This window comes from Canis aureus, chromosome 19, assembly GCF_053574225.1.
Source record: "Canis aureus isolate CA01 chromosome 19, VMU_Caureus_v.1.0, whole genome shotgun sequence".
NCBI classification, from domain to species: Eukaryota; Metazoa; Chordata; class Mammalia; order Carnivora; family Canidae; genus Canis; species Canis aureus.
In genome coordinates, this window is record NC_135629.1 from 45,159,289 (window position 1) to 45,178,843 (window position 19,555).

Consider the following 19,555-nt stretch of genomic DNA (forward strand, 5'->3'; position numbering starts at 1 on the left):
CTCTAGGGCTCTCCAGTTCTTCAAGAAACCCTTGGGGACACCCCTTTGGTGCCACCACACATGGGACCCCGGCCAGAGGAATCTCCACGATGGGGGAAACTGAGTCTCACACACAGACACAGACATCCCCAACTGCCTGGGTCAGCGCTGGGCTAGGGGGAGGGATGGGGGTAGAGGAACCCCAGATGGGAGGAGGGGGCATTGACGGTGGGCCTCAAAATGATTCCAGCCTCCAGGAGGAGGGGTTGCTATTGTCCCCACTTTTCACATGAGCGAACAGGCTCCCTATGATGCAGTGACCAGCCTGAGGTCATGTAGTAAGTGGGACTCAGAGCTGGGATGCAGACCCAGCCTCTCTAAGCCTGAGGACCTATCTGCTGGACCATACTCTACCTGCCAGGGAGGGTCCTTCAAAGCCTTCTCCTGCTGACATTGTCGGGGAGGATCTCGAGGAGGGAGGGTGTAGGACAGGAACTGGGATAAAGACAAAAAGGATGGGCTGTTAGAGGAAACTGCGTGAATACAGAAGGTGGAACTGGTCAGAATGGGAAGGGGCGTGGAGCATGAGTGGCCTTAGTGGTGGGAGGGGGCAGTGGGTGGGATGCATGGGCTCAGGCCCACCCAGCTCAGATTAGACAGACCCTTCCAGACACGCCCTGGCTGCTCCCAGAGCTGCTCCAGCTGCTGCCCTCACGTAACCAGAGCCTGCCTGTTGCATCAGAGGCAGGCGGGCAGCCACGGGTAAACAGAGCAGCCCTCGGGGGGCCCGGGGCTCCCCAGCCACCTTCACTCTCCCCAAGCCTTGTTCTCTGCTTTGGAACCAAGGCAGAAGCCCCCATTCTAGCCTGGGCTCTGGTGCATCCTTGGGATACCTGAGTATCTGGTGTTGGGCATTGTGGGACAGTGCCTTGGGGGCAGAGGCAGGACCCCTGGTCTCTACTTTCTTATGACAATGTGAACCGTAGTTTATGTCCAAAGATGAATGCTTTGCCAGACTAGGGATCCAAACTGCCCATGTCACAGATGGGTAGATTGAGGTTTGGGGAAAGGCCTCCCAGAACCCCAGTTTCCTGCCTCAGTGTCCCCCCTCCCACACACTGATATCTTTACATGCTCCCCACAGAGTCCAGGAATCTAGCCATCTCCTGTTATCTTCCAAGAAGGTGGATACCAGGCAGCGGTTGCAACTCCTCTGCTTTCCCACTTTATCTGCCCCCAATCGACCCCCTCCTCTCCATCTCTCAGCCTCTCTTTGGGTGCTCAGCCCATTCTGCTTCTGCCCACTGCACTGGCTTCATCTCTCTCATCTTCCCCTGCCAAAGAATGCTCCGCACTCTGCCTCTACACCTTTGCAAGTGCTGTTGCCTTCCCCCAGTGGCAAACTCCTGCTCGTGCTTCAAGGCCCAGTAAAATACCCCCTTTTCTGGGAGGCCCTCCCTGGCCCCTTGGGCCTTGTCCTGACTCCCCAGAGCTGGGGGAGTGTATGGCAGCTCTGCTTTCTCCCGACCAGGGGTTTCTCCAGGATTACACAGTCCAAAGTCATCTTCATTCTATAATCTGTTCACATTGATTCACTCACCAACCCTGCTCTGATTTCCTATCTGGGCCTGGCCCTGTTCTGGGTGATGCTAGGTGGTGCTAGGATCCCAGGGAGGGAATGGATATAGGGGTCTGGGCGGGGGTCTAGCCCTGGAAGCCACGCCCCCTGCACACGGCTGACCTTTCAAGCTGAGGAGGGCACCCAGCAGCCAGAGAGGTCTGTTGCCCTCCTGTGGAGACAAGGGAGGCAAGCAAGCATCCAGCTACAGGACGGCACAGATGAGCAACCCACATAGGCGACCCCAGAGCCAACTTTCTGCAGTCTCTCCATTTGGGTGAGAACAGGGATCAATGTTGGCTTCTAGAAAGGCTCCGTCTCTGGGGACGTCCTACAGGGTCGTGGGTCGGTTACATTTCACTCCGTTTCGAATAAGCCTAGGGTTGGGGCTAGCAGTGATCCTAATTAGAGACAGGGTCCGAATTAGCGTCAGGGTCACTGTAGTAAGGTCAGGGCACCCAGGGAGGGCGGGGGAAGCCTGGCGGGTGTGATCCAGCCCCGCCCTGGCTCCCTTTCTCCATCATACGCCCTCCTCGTTTCGGCGTCTTCCGGGGTCTGAGTCCGGGTCCCCAGAACTCCCGGGGCGGGGCCACGCCCAAGTGCCTGCCCATCGCGGCCCATATGCAAATGAGACCCACCCCGCCCAATCAGCTCCCGTGGGGGCGGGGCCGCCCCTGCTGAAGGCACCTGTGGCCGCCCGGCGCTCCGAGCTCTGCGCTGCTGCTGCTGCTGCTGCTGCTGCTGCCAGACTGGTACGCGAGCGTGCAAGGGGCCCAGGCCCAGCAGGTGCGTGTCGCGTCCGGCCGAGGTTTGTGTGGTGTCCTTTGAACTGCACCTGTGGGTAGGGTTGGGTTTGGAAGTCCAAGTGTGCTGATGCGCTGTGGAGAGTTGTGTGTCTAAGAGATGTGCGTCCTAGGATGTGAGCCTGAGAGTTTGTGTGTCCTGAGAGGCTGTGTCCAAAGGGTGTGAATCCAAGGGGTGTGTTCGAGGGGGAGGATGTGTCCAAAGAGTTGCAAGCCCAAGGCTTGTGTTTCTGAGAGGTTGTGTGTCTAAGGGTTTTGATGTCATTTGGGGAACTGAGTGTCCAAAATTGTGGGGCCACGGACCCCATTTATGTGTCTGTGAGTTGTGTATTGAGTCTGTGAGCTGGAGTGTCCCCCTCTCCTGGGATGTACCCCTTTGCACATCCTCTAGTCCCTTGTACACAAACCAGTGCCTTCCTGCTATGGCTTTGCCCTTGTGTGTCACTGTCCCACACCTGCATGTGGCATGACTATCCATGTGTGCCTGTGACCGCCATAACCCTTACCTGTCCTGTGGAGTTTGGGCTTCAGGCAGCAAATGTGGGGCCTCAGCTTGGTCCATGGGGTGCCTTGGGGTGAGGCTTGGGGGCAGAATAAGAGGTATGGAGCCCTGGGTGGAGGGGGCACAGCTGCCTGGGTCACCCCCTTCCCTGTGCCTCAGTTTACCCATATGAGAGATGGGTACAGGAACATAGTCACAGCCCTCTGAGATTGTCAGCACATGACAAGGTGGTGGCTGTGTTACTTTCACAGTCATGCTCACCCTGCCCCCCCACTTCTCTCAGGGTCCAGGGCTGCAGACATAGCGGACTGATCTACCTGGTATCCTCAGTCCCTTTGTTGCAGGCTTGAGAAGTCGGAAACAGCTGAGACCTCATGCCTGGCCTGGCTGAAAATCCTCATGCAGGAAGGTCAGGATCTCTGGACATTTGGCATCCAATGACTAGAACTCTGACTATTGGGGTGATGGAAACTGGGTTCAAAACAATATTTAGACTTGGAAGGACAAGCATGTGGGGTTTGATTGCAAAGGTCAAAGGGGCTTTGGGAGAAGTCAGCCTTCCTCCATCTGGTCCCCATGCCTGCCTCCTGCTGCCTGAGTCAAGAAGTGAATCTTGGCTTCCAGAGAATGGAATTTTAGAACATTTAGGGTGCAGGGGGTCTCACCTACAAGAACTGGAAGCTGTTTATCTGGTCTCAAGCTCCCATTTTGCAGGGAGGGAAGACTGAGCCCAGATGGAGCTATCCAGGACCCTTAGGGAAAGTGTGGGCTCAAGGCTGCCCCTCTGCCATCCGGAGAGAACAAGGCCTGGGACAAGGGGCCTAGTCTTCTGTCTTCTCTGTGTGACTTCGGACAGCTCGCTGCCCCTCTCTGAGCTCTGCAGCTGCCCCTGTGACCTGAGCAAGTTGAGCTCGGTCTTGCATCCAACCTCTGACTAATGATTGATTTTGTTAAATCATTACCCAACTGGGCAGATATCTGGAAAATGCAAAGTAAGAGGGGAAAGGGAATTAAAATTATCTGTCACCCCAACTTAGATGCAATGAGTGTAGAAATGTTAGGGGTCTGGCCTTCTAGAAGATTTGAGGAACATATGCACCTGAAGACATGTCACTTTTCAGGGAGGATTTATCATACACTGGGATCCCATTTGAGGTCAGAGAGATCACCAGCCCTGGCCCTTGAATCCCTGTGGGGTGAACACAGAGGTTGGATCCCATTTCTCAACCCCCCAAAAGGGGTCTCCCTGTGCCTGCATCTTGGGAGCTGTGAGGCTGCCCTGTCACCTCCAGGTCCAGGAATGAGTGTCTTGGACCCCAACAATGTCCCAGGCTCACTTCCCAGAATGGTGACTTTGGGATGCAGCAGGATGGCCCTGGGGTACAAGCCCAGGCTAGGGTGAGATCTGGGGGTCTTGCTGTGTGACCCAGAGAAGACTGCTTCCTCTTGTGTAAAATAGGGACAGTGATCTCCGCTTCACTGGGCTGTTTGTGGGTCAGGCAGGTTCTGTGTGTAAATGAGGTGGCATGTGGGCCTGGGCAGACAGTAGGCACTCAATAATAGAGGTGCCATCCGAACTGTGACCGAGTGGAAGTGCCTGTGAGCTCCATCTAGGCCCATCCCCACCCCACCCTCTACCAGAGCCAAGGAGGCCTCAGGGCTGTCCGCTTTCCTGGCCTGATCTCCAGGTCCAGTTCACCCGAGATCAAGGCGAGGTCAGAAGGGAGCAGTTGAGGATCCCTCAACTGAGGATCCCTCAGAAGGGAGCAGTTGAGGCCACTTGGCACAAGGAGTCACAGGCCATGGGCACAGGCCTGCCCCTCTCCACTTTCTATACTCACAGCCCTCATGTTTCCCACAAGATGCTGTCCTGGCCCCCTGTCCCAATAGGGCTTTTTCTCATGAGAGCCAAGGGGTCTTTTGAAAATCCTGAGTCAGACCGCAGCTCTCATCTACTCATGCACCCTCCATGGCTCCCCATCGCTCTGCAGTCACCCTCTCATCCCCACCCCTGAGGCCCCATGTGGCCCCCCTGTCCTCCTCTATCTTCGTCGGCTCCTACTCCCCCTGCTTTGGTCACATTGGCTCCCCCTGCACCTGGAAGCTGGCCAGCATGTTCACACCTCAGGTCCTTCTCACCTGCCATTTCTTCCACCGGGTTGTCCCTCCCCCACATGGCTGTCCTCTCATCCATGTCCCCATTTTCAGAAAGGCCCTTCTGACCCCTCTGTCCAAAGCAGCTCCCTCCCCTGCCAGCCACCCCTCCTGCTTTCCCCTGTTGAATTTCTTCCTTGAAGGCCTCTGTCTCTTCCACGATTCTGTGTCTGTTGTCACCTCTCCCACAGGGCTGGGTCTGTCCACTCCCTGCCCCCGTGTCCCCTGTACCTGGTGTGCTCCCAGACACTTCTGGGGAAGAGTATGGGGACCAGGGCTGCCCAAAGATCCCATCTTTGGATGACTATGTCTTGGGTTTGCTGGGCTGTGGGCCGAGTCCCTTCTGCCCAGCACTGACAGATGTGCTAATTTCCCAAGCAGGGAGGCCCTGGCCTCCGGGGATGAATTTCTGGGGTCCCATGGGGAGATCTTTCTCTGGAACAAAGAGAGGGAAATATTGAGCCATCTCTGCAGTTGCCCCTATGGCTCGGGGAACATCACTGGGTGCCTTGGGTGGTTCTGGGCTCCAACTTAGGGCAGCAGGGTTGGGTTCTGAATGTGGAGTCTCCAACTCCAGGGGTCAGGGTCCCAAATCCTTCAGGGAGGTGGGATGGGGTAGCAGGCTTCTGTTTGCAGTGGCCATGTCAGAGAAACTGACCTTTTTGGCAGATGAGAGACATGATTTCCCTCCTAGATGGATGGCGGTATCTATGGAGGGTCAGTCCCTGGGCTTGAGAGGAAGATGAACACCATCCAGTTGGTCGTTATGCTGGTGACCGTTTAGAGCAGGGGTCTCAGACCAGAAGGGGATGGGACTCAAATTTGTTTTATGGGCCACAGGGCACTTAAAAGAAAACTGAACAGGTGGTCAATGTTTCTTCCATATATTTATTTTTTAATTTTTATTTATTTATTCATGAGAGACAGAGAGAAAGGCAGAGACATAGGCAGAGGGAGAAGCAGGCTCCCTGCAAGGAGCCCATTGTGAGGCTCAATTCAATCCCAGGACCCTGGGATCATGCCCTGAGCTAAAGGCACATGCTCAACCATTGAGGCATCCAAGGGTCCCATTTCTTCCATTTATAAAAAAAGCAGTTTGCTCCTTTCCTCAAGGAAGGGTGATCAGGGGCCTACTGTGTGCTGGGCACTGGGGAGGCTCCTGATGGGGCAATGTGATTGTCAAAGTAACAAAGAAACACAAAAAGTTTCTGGTAGGACTGAGTGCCTCAGGGAGAGACGAATCTCCCCTGGGAAATTGGTTCCTCCAGAAAAAGGAATTTCTGCCTGGCCTCAGAGGACATGGAGCAGTTTCTCAGACCTGAGTGATCTGGGCAAGGGGGGTTCCAGGGGAAAAGCCCCCAGCCTAGGCAAGGCGGGTGACCAGAATGTGTGGGGCTGCTATTTCAGATGCCCGAAAAGGGGCAGAAGGTGTACTAGGAATTTGCTGGTAGGTGAGGCCTTTCTAAAGAGGAGGGACAGGTGGGTAGGCTCCTGGGGAGCTCCCAGGGACTCGTGGTACAAACGGGGAAACTAAGCCTCAGAGCATGTCAGGCAGTAAATGTGCGGTGGAGCCGGGAATTGACCCTGGCCTGGCCAGGCCCACAGTCACAGCCCTGGCCTCTCAGCACATGGCCACAGTGGGCCCTCCAAGGAGCATACCTGGGGAGAGGAGGTCTGAGGGACCCCATTAGGCCTCAGTTTCCCCATGGGTGCCAGAGGGACCCATGGACAAGGAACCCCTAGGGGCATTCTCCAACTGGAACATTCTGTTTCTGGGATTCCGAGTGCCTGTGGGTGACACATCCCACTCTCAGACCCCTAGAGTTCCCAGGATCACCACAAAGATCTCTACAATCCCCTGCCACCTGCTCCACTGTAGCCTGTGACTCCTATGAAGCATCCAAATATGTGGCCCCCTCCAAATGCTTACTTCCCACAGACTCCCCAGCCTGATTCTCCCCTGGAGCTGCGGACCACTCTGCCTTAAGGAGCCAGAGGGTTGGGCATTACCACTGCAGATGTAGGAGCCCTACCTGTGTCCAGGGATCTACGGGAAATGGACAAAAAACATGCGTGTGTTTGGGGGGCATGGTATGTTTGGGGGCGCCCGCATGTATTTGGGAGTTTGTGTGCAATTGGGGAATTGGAATGTGTTAGGGGCCCGGTGTGTGTCTGGAGAGGTCTATGTGTATTTGGGGGTCTGCATATGCAGGATGATCTGAGTGTGTTTTGAGGATATGTGTGTTTGGAAAGTTGTATGGGTTTGGAGGGGTCTGTATTTTGGACTGCACATCTTTTGGGGACTTTTGTACGGAGGGATTCACATGTGTTTGGGGGTGATGCATGTGCCCAAGATATCTATGTATATTTTAAGCATCTGTGGATTTTGAAGGGCTCTGCATGTGTTTGGGGGACTCCTTGTGTGGGGCATCTCCCTACCCTCATCTGTCCATCTGAGGAAAGAGCTTCCTCAACCCCCACTGCCTAGTCTGCCTAGGTCCCCTGCTCTGATCTGGGCCCCTCCCGGGGCTGAGCAGAGCTGACCATATGACCATGAAAGCTCCTAGCAACTGTAGAGCACCTGCTGTGAAGACTTGCTCCTCAGCTCAACAAGGCAGCCTTGAGTCTCCCCATTTCCTGGTGGACGAAACTGAGGCCCACGGAAGCTTGGCCCCACCAGAGTCACTGACAGAGCCCACCTGCCCTCTGGGACCGCTGTGGGCTGAGCCAGCCCCTAAGTCACCCACAGAGGCCCCTCACTTGGGGCACCATCTCCCCAGGCCCCCAGGGTAGGAGGCAGGCCCAGGGCCCCTGCTGGGGAGGGGAGGGTCGCTGGCAGCTGGGGTCGGAACAGCTTGAGCCCTCAAGAGAGGGGAGGGGGGGGTCCCAGCTTTCCAAGGGGCTCTTCCTGTCGCCTGTAATGAGGTACTTGGGGAACAGGTGATGAAACCACCTCCTGGGTTGCGTGAGGCGGGGCTGCAGGCCTGATTCGCTGCAGCCGCCCAGGAGCGGCGCCCCCTCCCCGCTTCGCCGCGTCCCCATGGGCCCTCCCCTCCCCCACGGCCACCCACCTGCCTCTCACTTCTCCTTTCCTCCCCTCCTTTCCCGGTTCGGGTGCCCCGGCAATCTGTGGCCTCTGGGCTCAGGGCTCTGGCAGTGTGACTGTGCCACTCGTCCCCCATTTAAGCCCCACTGGGAGCCAAGAAGGGGAACTTGACTGGCTCCTGGTCTTTTCTCTCAAACCCTCACCGCAAGGCCTTTGAGGTCAGAATTTTGTGACCCATTTTATGGGGGAGGAAGTGGGGGTTCGATGTCACCCAGCGTGTCGCTGTGATCTTGTGGGATGACATGCTGACTCAGCACCCCCAGTTCCAAGGCCCTGCGCATCTTCCTCCTGGCTTCTGGAAGGCCAGAGGACAAGGTCAGCAGAGCCATCCACTACCCTCTCCTCCCCAGCTGCTGGGAGAAAGATTCTCACCCCCATTTACAGGTGAGAAAATGGAGTCCTCAGATGGGGAGGGTGCAGTGGTGAAGGGTCAGTGGGAGGGTGGCTTCCTTTCCAGCTCCCATATCTCCATCACCAAGGTGGTAAAAGGACCCACCAGGTCAAGAAGGTGATAGTTTATGGACCAGAGGTGTTTGTTGATTGACTTAGCGACCACAGGTACAGAGAGTTTATGATCTCCGGGCACTCAGGAAATCTTCCTTTGCCCTCTCAGTTCTTTCTCTGCGCAGCGCTCAGGCCTGGGATGCCCAGCTCTTCTCCCCCCTGCCAAGTATGCCACCAGTTCAGGCCTCATGTCTCCTGCCTGGACACCTGCCCCAGCCTCTCCCTGTCACTTTCCTCCTTCTTAGATGCTACCTCCTTGGCAGCCATGAGCAGGAGAAGCTTTAAAAAAAAAAAAATCCTTTTAGTTTAGTTGAGATAAATCATAGAGAGAAAGATGCACAAATCATCAGAATGGGGCTAACACATTTACACAAATGAAACATGCCTGAGTGCCTGGACTCTGGACCGGCGAGCAGCCTCCTGAGGCTCCTGCTGCCCTGTCACAGCGCCTGCCTAGGGTGGCCACTGTGCCGATCCTCATCACTATAAGGGAATTTTGCCACTTCTGGAACTTCATGTGAATGGGATTACGGAGTGTGTCCCCGCCCCCCCCCCCTTTTTTTAAAGATTTTATTTATTTATTCATGAGAGACACACAGAAAAAGAGGCAAAGGGAGATGCAGGCTGCAGGGAGCCCGATGTGGGACTTGATCCCAGGACCCGGGAATCACATCCCGAGCCAAAAGCAGACACTCAATTGCTGAGCCACCCAGGCATCACAGTGTGTCCCCTCTGTTGAGTCCAGCATCGTGGAATCGGTTCGCGGTCTGGGAGGTTTACCTGTATGGTTCCATGGAGCTGGCGTGCATCCTTTTACTGTGTTGTGTAGTAATCTATCACAGAATCTAGCAGAGAGTATTAACTGATTCTCCCATGGGGGCCCTTTGGGTGGGTTCTAGCTTGGGGGCAACGATGAATGAAGCTATTGAAAACACTCTTGCTGGTGTCCTTTGGTAAAATGTGGATCCGTTTCTCTTGGGTGAATACTGAGAAGAGAGATCTCTGGGTTATAGGGAAGACATATATTCCCCTTTAGTAGACACCAGGTAGTTTTCCAGAGTGGCTCCACCTCTTTCCCCTCCCACCAGCAATGTAAGAGAGTGCAAGGGGATTTTTCAAACTGTAAAATTATGTCCCGATGCCCCTGCCCCCAAACTCTCCATGGCTCCTCATTGACCTCAGAGCAAAGCCCACAGTCTTTGCTGTGGCCTTATGTGATCAGATCCCCACAATCTTCCCTATACCATCCTCCATCCCTCCCCCATCTCCCCACTGTCATGCTGTCCAACCATACAGCAGTCTGTGATTCCTTTAAAATATCAAACTCTTGGGATCCCTGGGTGGCGCAGTGCTTTGGCGCCTGCCTTTGGCCCAGGGCGCGATCCTGGAGACCCGGGATCGAATCCCACATCGGGCTCCCGGTGCATGGAACCTGCTTCTCCCTCTGCCTATGTCTCTGCCTCTCTCTCTCTCTCTCTATCATAAATAAATAAAAATTAAAAAAAATATCAAACTCTTGACGGTTCCAGACCTTTGCCCTTGGAGATGCCCCTGCCAGGAACACCCTTCCCCGCCATTCTCCCATGACTGGCCCTTCCCTTGCTTGGTTGTCTCTTTCTCGTGCTTCAGGTTTCAGCTCCAATCTCACCTCTTCAAAGATGTCTTCCCTAGAAACCCTGAGAATTCACATGGGTTCACATGGCCCCTTTTGTGGTCAATACACCTCACTTTTTGGACTTACTCAGGTTCTTTTTTAAACATTTTTAAAATTTATTCATGAGAGACACAGAGAGTGGCAGAGACATGGCAGAAGGAGGAGAAACAGAGATCCTGGAATTCTGGAGGCAAAGGCAGATGCTCAACTGCTGAGCCACCCAGGCGTCCCATTCGGGTTCTGACATATAGAAGTTTTCATAAAAATGACTTGGGCAATTTTCATTGTTTGCAAAGATCTGAGTTGTTGTTTTTTTTTTTTAAGATTTTATTTATACATTCATGAGAGACACACAGAGAAAGGCAGAGACATAGGCAAAAGGAGAAGCGGGTTCCCTGTGGGGAATCCGATGTGGAACTCAATCCCGGGACCCCGGGATCACTGCCTGAGTCAAAGGCAGATGCTCAACCGCTAAGCCACCCAGGCGTCCCCTGAGTTAGTTTTAATAATGTTGCATTTCCCTCTCCTTTGAGGTTTGATAAAAGCTGTAAAACCATCTGGGCCTGCTGTCCTTTTAATGGTGGGTCTTGAGTCACTTTTCTAATCTCTGGTCTTTGATCTACTTAAACTTTCTACTTCTTTTGTGGTCAGCTTATTGCAGTGGTTGGCACATGGTTGATACTACATGCTAAGCATGAGGGTATGAAGAAAAGGGTAAGGAAGTGCTGGACTCTTTTTTTTTTTTTTTATGTGCTGGACTCTTGACTTCAAATGCCTGCTCCCTGCTCATTTGCTCAGGCCCCCACCCAACCTGTCCATCAAGGAAACTCCAACCACATGTTTCATCCTCTGAGATGCCCTCTTGGATTTCTCCTGACCCTTCTTCCCTGTTCCATTCTTGGGTCAGTGGGTCCATCTCTCTGCTTCTCTGCTGAGCAGATGCCACAAGCTCTCTACTTTCTGGCTGGATATCGTGTGTATGGGGGGGTGGGGAATGTATGCACAGAAGAGGCGCCCCCCCCCCCCCCCCCCCCCCCCCGTGCCTGGCACACTCAGCATGTGCTGCTACCTCCCCCCAGCAGTTCCGATCACGCCAACATCTGGAGAACAGGCCACCGGGTCTGTCTGCGGCTCAGTGGGGATTTGCATGTGAGTACAAATATACATGCACACTCTGGGCCTTCCGCCTCCGCATTCCTTGGCTGGCCCTTCACACCTGGGCTTGAGACAGGTCAACGCTGAGTGACTGGATTTGCATGCCCATGTATTTCTGGGTAGGGAGTCAGCTGGGGGAGTCTGAGAGGAAGTTGTTGAGGGAAGCTGGGGGGAGTTCAGAGTCTCTTTTGACCTGATCCATTCACTAAATCTGGTCCTGCGGGGCTTCCAGTCTGAGGGGGACAGAGCTGGATATACCCACCCCAGTTTTTGGGGTCAAAACTGGAGAGGAACTTCGGGAGCTGTAGGAGTCCAGAGTGAGGGCAGGGAGGACTTCCTGGAGGAATGAATTTTTTTTTAAAATTTATTTATGATAGGCACACAGCAAGAGAGAGAGAGGCAGAGACACAGGCAGAGAGAGAGGCAGGCTCCATGCACCGGGAGCCCGACGTGGGATTTGATCCCGGGTCTCCAGGATCGCGCCCTGGGCCAAAGGCAGGCGCTAAACCACTGTGCCACCCAGGGATCCCCAGGAATGAATTTTTAAGCTGCGTTTTGAAGTGTGAATAGGAGTTGGCCAAGTGAAAAAAGGGCTTTCCAGGCAGAGTCATTTTGTTATGGGAAGATTAAGATGGGCAGGGGCTGATTGGGGCAGGGCTTCAAATGCCCAGTTGGAAACTAGAAATTTCTCCTGAGGGCAGAGAGGAGCCATGGAGAGTGTGTGAGCAGGCAGAGGTGTGATCAGAGCTGTGTGCTGGGTGGATCCCTCAAGAGCCAGAATAGGAGATGGCTTTGGTTCTCAGGTGAGGATTGGGGGCTTCGAGGTCACTGAGAGTCAGAAGAGTCAAACCCCAGCATGAGCCCATCTGCATCTGTCAGGCCTGGCCCCAGAGATGGCAGAGGATCTGGTGGATTTGGAGGAACCAAAGACCCCTGGAGTATACTGACTTAAAGTGTATGATGTGGGTCTAGAACTGGAGGAGAGGTGGCTCGCCCCTAGTCTCTGCCCAGATGGACACAGCCCTGGTCTCCCCTCAAGTCTCCTGCCTGCTGCTCCCCGTGGCAACTGTGGCTAAATTTATAAATGATATATCAAACCCCATCCCATGCTCAAAACCCTCTCATGGCTCTCTGTCACTCTTACACCAAAACCCACAGTCCTCCGCACAGCTCAGAGGACCGAAGTGACCTTGCCCCTGTGACTTCTACTCCTGGCTTCCTTGCTCCAGCTTCATTACTGTGTCTCATCCTTCAGAGCCTTGGTACCTGCTCCTCCTTCTACTTGGAACTCACTTCCTGTCTTGGCTCCAAGAGACCACCCCCACCCCTGGGCCTTCTGGTTTGTGGGGCTCCCTCATTATGTGAACCCTGCCCTGGCCAGGATGTGCTCGTCTAAACTGGGGACAGATTGAGTAGTGTCCACATTCAGATCTTCCAGGCCCAGATTCATGTCTGAGTCCCACGTTCCCATGGGACCCCAGGCACGGGGGCATTTCCGGAGTCACCTTGGCACCAGGACCTCCGGACCAGTGCCCCTCTTCTGTCCCCAGGGACTTGTCAGGGCTGGGGCAACACGTCCCAGCCGTGGGAACATCACCCGATTCCGGCCAGGGATTAAAATTAGCCTGGGAAGTTAAATTTAGCAAGTCAAGCTGGAACTGGGGGGCCAGGGCTAGGGCTCCCGTGGGTCCTGGCTCTGCATCGTTGTGACTGCTCGGAGACCCAGACCAGAGAGAGTGGAGAGCACACGTAGGGTCACACAGCAGGCCAAATACAACAGTTGTCTAACACGCCTGGGCCCTGAGACTCTGGGACAGTGGGATGGAGAGTCCCACCCAAACCTCTGGAGCTGGAGTCTGGGAAGCAGGTATGGTTGCTCCTGGAGATGGATTCGCATTTTCTTATACTTCTCAAGAGTTCATTCCCAAGCCTTGTGTTAGGTGCTCTGCATTTCATCCCTAGCCCTTCCACAGAACAGCACACTGAGGCCTGAGGAGAGGCATCCCTTGCTGAGGACTGCCCAGTGGGTTGGAGGCTGTCTGGCACCTGACCTCAGGCCTGCCTGACCCTGGAAGCCTCAGCCTCACCTGAAACCTCAGTCACCTATGAGATGGGAGGGGCTGGGAGATCCTGTGGTCATAGAGTTGGTGGAGGGGGTCTTGGATGCCTTGGATGTCTTGGAGTGGCTGTCTGTATGGTGGCATGAATGCTACACGATGGGCTACATGAATGAAGCCTTCATTCCAAGGAGCTCTGCATGGGGAGAGCTGGGGAAAGCCTGGATCCCAACATGCTGCATAACTTAGGGACATGCTGCCCTTCACGAGTTGTCCATTCTCACCCTTGAGTACCCTTCCAGGGAGATCCAAGGTCCTCATGAGAAGGGTTCAGGGTTTCTTTCAAGCAGACCTCAGGCCAAAACCCCAGTGTGGGCTCTAAACTTGAGGTCTTTTCAGGGTGTCTCGACCTACTCCCACCTGTAACTTTTTTTCCTTTTTTAAAGATTAATTTATCCATTTTATTTATTTTTTAAAAAGCTTTCATTTATTTATTTGAGAAAGAGAGCATGCAGGAGCACAGGGAGGTACAGAAGGAAAGAGGTGAGCAGACTCTCCGCTGAGCAGGAAGCCTGACGCGGGGCTCTATCCCAGGACCCTGAGATCACAACCCAAGCTGAAATCAAGAGTCAGATGCTCAGCTGACTAAGCTGCCCAGGTCCCCCCTGTTATTCTTTTTAAATGGATATAATATATAATCACTAAAACGGGAAAGTTAGAAAATTCAGATAATCAAAAAGGGAAGGGGGAAAGAAAGGACACCGAAGGTCACACATTGTATGGTTCCATTTACATGAAATGTCTAGAAAGGCACAAGTTCATAGAGACAGATCTGTGGTTGCCAGGGGTTGGGGGAAGGAGGGTAGAGAGGGACTGCTAATACTCATAGGGTCTCCTTTTGGGGGGATGAAAACTTTCTGGAACTATCTAGACGTGGTGGTTGTACAACACTGTATACGCACTAAATGCCACTGAATCGCACACTTTAAAATGGCTAATTTTAGGTTGTGTGAATTGCATCTAAATTTTTTTTAAAAGGGGGAAAAATTTCACCCATAAATTTCCACCCAGCAGTGACTCCTATCTTGCTTATTTCTTTCTAGTTCTTTTTCTACTTTCAATGCAATTTTTAAATATACGTTTTCTTGTAACCACAGCCCTCGATCCTGCTTGTTGGGCAGCTGTTACTGGATTGAATGACTTAAAGGTGTCCAATGTGCGGACCAGGCTTTTTTTTTTTTTTTTTTTTTCCAGTGGCTCAAGATTAGTGATTCAGTGAGCAATGTTTCCTGAACGCTGCCAGGTATCGGCATCAGATGTCCATCCAACCTGGCCCGTCAAGGACTTTTAGGCTGTTGCCAGTACTCATAATACTGGCGCATATGTGGCACTTACTGTGTGCCTGGAGGATCTGAATGCTTCCCATGGGTTAGCTCATTTTATCTCCCGACAACAGGGGGCTGTGCATGACACACACAGAGGGGCTAGGGAGGTCAGGCTCCCCTGAGGCCCCACAATTACCAGCTTGTTTCGTTTTAGAGGCAGGGGCGGGGCCGTACCCCAATCCTTTGCCTGGTTAGCCTTCTCTTCATGTGGAATTGGTCCAAAGGTGTTTACTGAGCATCTACTGCATCCTGGGCTGGTTGAGGGTGGGGGTTGTGGGGTGACCTGGCCTGCCTTGATTTCCCCATTATCTCCCCGCTCAGTGCTTGGCAGGGGGCAGGCGGAAGACAGAAGGGAAGCTGGGTGCCTGGTCTCACTTTCCATCAGCCCACTCTGTCCTCTCTTCCTTCCCCCCCAAGGCCAAGGTCTTTCCATCCAGCCTGGGACAATGGGGAGGAAAAAAATCCAGATCTCGCGCATTCTGGACCAAAGGAATCGGCAGGTGAGTTTCACTGGTTGGAAGAGCAGTTGGGGGAAGGGTGTTCTTGGCAGCAGATGCAGCCTGGGTGAAGGCCTGTCCATTTGGGGGGACTGCAAGGGAATGGGGAGCCTTGATGCGGTGTCCAGAGTTTGAAATGTAGCATTTGCTCATTTTCATGATGATTTATTCATTTACTCTCCCTGATGACTGGAGCCCCAGTAGGAGAGATGGAGCTTGACACAAACACACCCAATCCAGGGCTGGTCCAGAGGGAGGCACGGACCTGAGGAAGCTCAGAGAGGCAATGTGGGCTCTATCCTGAAGACCAAGGAAAACTTCCCCAAGGAGACGACATTTGGGCTAGGTTTTGAAGCACCAATAGGAGTTTGCCAGGTTGAGAAGGGAGAAGGAAGGAGCAGTACAGCCAGGAAGGACACCGTGCCCAAGGCATAGAGTCAGGAGGCCCCTCCATCTCCTCCTCGCCACCCCAAATCCATGTCTTCTCCCACCCTGCCTGTGGGTCCTGGGTCCAGGTGACGTTTACCAAGCGGAAGTTCGGGCTGATGAAGAAGGCCTATGAGCTGAGCGTGCTCTGCGACTGTGAGATCGCCCTCATCATCTTCAACAGCGCCAATCGCCTCTTCCAGTATGCCAGCACGGACATGGACCGCGTGCTCCTGAAGTACACGGAGTACAGTGAGCCCCATGAGAGCCGCACCAACACCGACATCCTCGAGGTACCCTGGGGCCCTCCGCCCCAGCGCCCGAAGTCCAGCTCACTGCACTTGCTCAGAGCCTAGGGAGTCTTGGTTGGCACAAAAGATGAGTGTTGTAATCTGGCTTTACTGCTGGTTTGAGTGGTTTAAAAGCAGGTTCGAGGTAATGTGGGGTTCCTCTCAGGAGCAACTGCCCCCATAGCAGGAAGAAAAACATTAGCCTCTGTGCATCAAGGGCTGCCCTCTGTGTCCCTCGCACACCTCATCTCATTTAATCCTGTCACCTGTTTGGTGAGTGCAGAAACAGAATAAAGGGTACCTGAAAGCAAGCAGACCTCACTGAGGTCCGGGAGTGGTTTTGTCTGAGCTGCCCTGTCCCCAGGAGAAAGAAGCAGAAACACCCCTGCGCTAGCTGATTTGCCCTCCCACACCTACCACCCAGGATGGGCAAGATCACTTCCCTTTGGAAATGGGAATCTTTACCCAAGGTGGGAAGCTAAAGCCACAGAGATGGAGAGACCAGCAGGCCTAGGACTGCACGTGGTGACCCCCAATGTTTCAGGAGGGTGGGAAGAAGCGGGGGTCCAGGAGAACCGGGGTCCAGGAGTATGCAGGTCCGGGGGGAGCAGCTCAGGAAAGCCTGTAATGTTGTCCTCCAACATCTTTTAAATACCTATTACACTCCAGCCTTGGAGGCTGCATGCAAGAGCAGGATGGAGATATCAGGGTTATATTCAGGAGGAGCGTTAGGACTGTGCCAGCAGGTCCAGGTGGATCTCCACCCCTACTGTGTGACCTGGGCCTCTCTGGTCCCAGGGCAGAACAGTCCCTCTCTCACAGGCATTTGGAATTTACTAGATGTAACTCACTAGAGTTTTTGGTCAATGGGATTTGTCTGGAATAGGCTGTGCCTGCACTCTGATCCACCCGCAGAGCTGGGTAGGGTAGGTCTCTTCCCTCTCCCATAGAACCAGGTTCCCTGGCTAGGACGGTGGGAGGGTCACCCTATTGTTTCCCCTCCTCACAGACACTGAAGCGGAGGGGTGTGGGCCTCGATGGACCAGAGCTGGAGCCAGATGAAGGGCCCGAGGGGCCAGGAGAGAAGCTGCGGAGGTTGGCAGGTGATGGGGGTGACCCAGCCTTGCCCCGGCCCCGGCTCTATGTAAGTGACTTCATGCACCACCGGGAAGGGGCCCTCCCTCACCTCCTAGGCCTAAGTGGCCAAGGCTGAGACTAAGACAGAGAACTAAGGCCAAGAAACCTAGAGTTTGGGAACACGTCTCTGCCTAGGTGGAAAGGGAAGGCTTCCTAGAGGAGTGGGCATTATCATTGGGGCTTTGAAGGATGAATAAGAGTTCAATGGACAGCCATTCCCTTCCTTCTTTATTTCTTTAATTCATCAAACACTCTGGGAAGCCCCCTCAGTGCCAACCCCATATTGAATAAGAAGCCTCAGCCCTGGGCCTAGGTGCCAATGAGTGACAGGACCGAACACAGGCTCCTTCAGTCATGTGGGGTTAGGCCAGAGGGAGGAGTAGCAAGGGCTTCCAGAAGTGGATGCTGGCCCCTGACTTTCTGTGTTGGATTTGATGTCCTCATCAACATGTTCCTCCAACCAATCCTGTCCTCTCTACCCTCAGCCAGCAGCCCCTACAATGCCTAGCCCAGACATGGTATATGGGGCCCTGCCCCCACCAGGCTGCGACCCCAGTGGGCTTGGGGAGGCCCTTCCTGCCCAGAGCCGCCCATCCCCTTTCCGGCCAGCGGCCCCCAAAGCTGGACCCCCAGGTAAGGATGGGCCATAGGTCCTGGGGCAAAAGGGGGTGGAGATCCAACGGGGTGGGGGGGTCGTAGTGGGGAAGGTGGCTCAGGCACTGCTTGTCTGTGTATTACCTCTGGACCTCAGACTTCATTAGATGACATGGCCACATGTCCTCTCTCTCTGGGGGTTTCCTGCTCCTCAGGCCTGGCACACCCTCTCTTTTCACCGAGCCACCTTGCCAGCAAGACACCACCACCCCTGTACTTGGCAGCAGATGGGCGGAGGCCGGACCTGCCTGGTAGCCTGGCAGGGGCCCGAGGGGGACTGAGCACCTCGGTGAGTGAGGGGAAGGCGTGGCAGGGCTGATGGGGCAAGGCAGGATGGCCTGGGTGTGGGCCTCAGTTTCCCCTTTATCGTCTCCCCACAGCGAGGCCTCTATGGTAGCCTACAGAGTCCGTGCTCTGCCACAGCTCCAGGACCCCCACTGGGTAGTTTCCCCTTCCTCCCTGCAGGCCCCCCAGGTATGCACCCCCTATGTGCCCTGCCCAGGGAGACATCCATACAACTGCCTGTTGGGGGTGAGGGGTGGAATGGTCAGGCTTGGGCAAGGGGCTCTCTAAGGTCAGGGCCTCAGTTTATTCCTCCTACCTCCCAGAATATAGCCTAGGAGACCCTCCTCCACCCCCTGGCCTGCTGCAGCCCCCTACCCTGGCCCCCTGGCAGCACTCGAGGGGCGATGGGCCCCCAGCCGCCCCTCCCCAGCCCAGGTAAGTGCCCCAACTGCCCTTCCTCTCATCCCTAATGCGGTCATTTTTGTGGGGTCCCCCCAAGTCTTCCGAAGCCCCTAGCCACTGCTGACCTCTGGCGGCCACTCCTGGTTCGACACGCAGCCTCTCCCGACTCTCCTCCATGGGATGGGTGGCTATTTTGGAAACCCCAGGAGGGACCGCCACCCCCTCCTTTCCCAAGGTCCTCCTGCCGAGCCTTTGCCCGAGCCATGCCACCTCCCCGGCTTCCCTCCCTTCCTCGCTGAGCTCACAGCCCTCTCTCTCTCTCTCTCTCTCTCTCTCCCTGCAGTGGGGGCCGAAGCCTGAGTGAGGAGGGGCCCCCCGCCCGCGGTGCCTCCCCGCCGACCCCCCCAGTCAGCATCAAGTCCGAGCGCCTCTCGCCGGCCCCCGGGGGCCCCGGAGACTTTCCCAAGACTTTCCCCTACCCCTTGCTCCTGTCGCGGCCCCTGGCGGAGCCGCTACGGCCCGGGCCGCCCCTGCGCCGACTGCCCACTGCGGACGGCTGGGCCCGGTAGTGGACCCCGGGATGGCACGGTCCTTCTTCCCACGCGGGGCTGGGCGAGGGCACGTGGGTCCCAACCTCCCTCCCCCGCGTCCTTAGAGAAGATGGAAAAGTTACGACCCTCCAAAGTGAGGGCCTGGAGTTCGGATCCACGGGGGGGGGGGGCTCCTTTCTCCCTCTCCTGTGTGTGTATCCACCAATAAAACACGCGTGGTGTCCACGGACGACACTGTCGCTGCTCAGAGCCACCACCATGTCCGGATCCTCCCATCTCTTTCCAAGATGTCTCAGTCTTGCCTTGTCTGGGTTTGGGGTGGGGAGACAAGGGTTCGCGGGAGGGATCTCGGAGGAAGGACGTTGAGGGGTAGGGACGTGACCGGGAAGAGCCCTG

At 54.9% G+C, this 19,555-nt stretch overlaps 1 protein-coding gene across 3 annotated transcripts; it reads left to right on the plus strand.

Moving 5' to 3' along the window:
* Positions 1–201: 201 nt before the first annotated feature.
* MEF2B (myocyte enhancer factor 2B) lies at positions 202–19,412 on the plus strand. Of its 3 annotated transcripts, none has more exons than XM_077859271.1 (9): positions 202–2,383; positions 15,335–15,417; positions 15,930–16,133; positions 17,140–17,274; positions 17,753–17,900; positions 18,077–18,210; positions 18,302–18,395; positions 18,530–18,641; positions 18,952–19,412. In XM_077859271.1, the coding sequence occupies exons 2-9, from the start codon at positions 15,364–15,366 to the stop codon at positions 19,175–19,177; spliced, it is 1,107 nt and encodes a 368-aa protein (XP_077715397.1). In that variant the 5' UTR covers positions 202–2,383; positions 15,335–15,363; the 3' UTR covers positions 19,178–19,412. The 3 variants fall into 3 exon arrangements, with proteins under 3 accessions (XP_077715397.1, XP_077715396.1, XP_077715395.1); XM_077859270.1 differs by lacking the exon at positions 202–2,383 and adding an exon at positions 3,006–3,311; XM_077859269.1 differs by lacking the exon at positions 202–2,383 and adding an exon at positions 11,445–11,469.
* Positions 19,413–19,555: the final 143 nt, after the last annotated feature.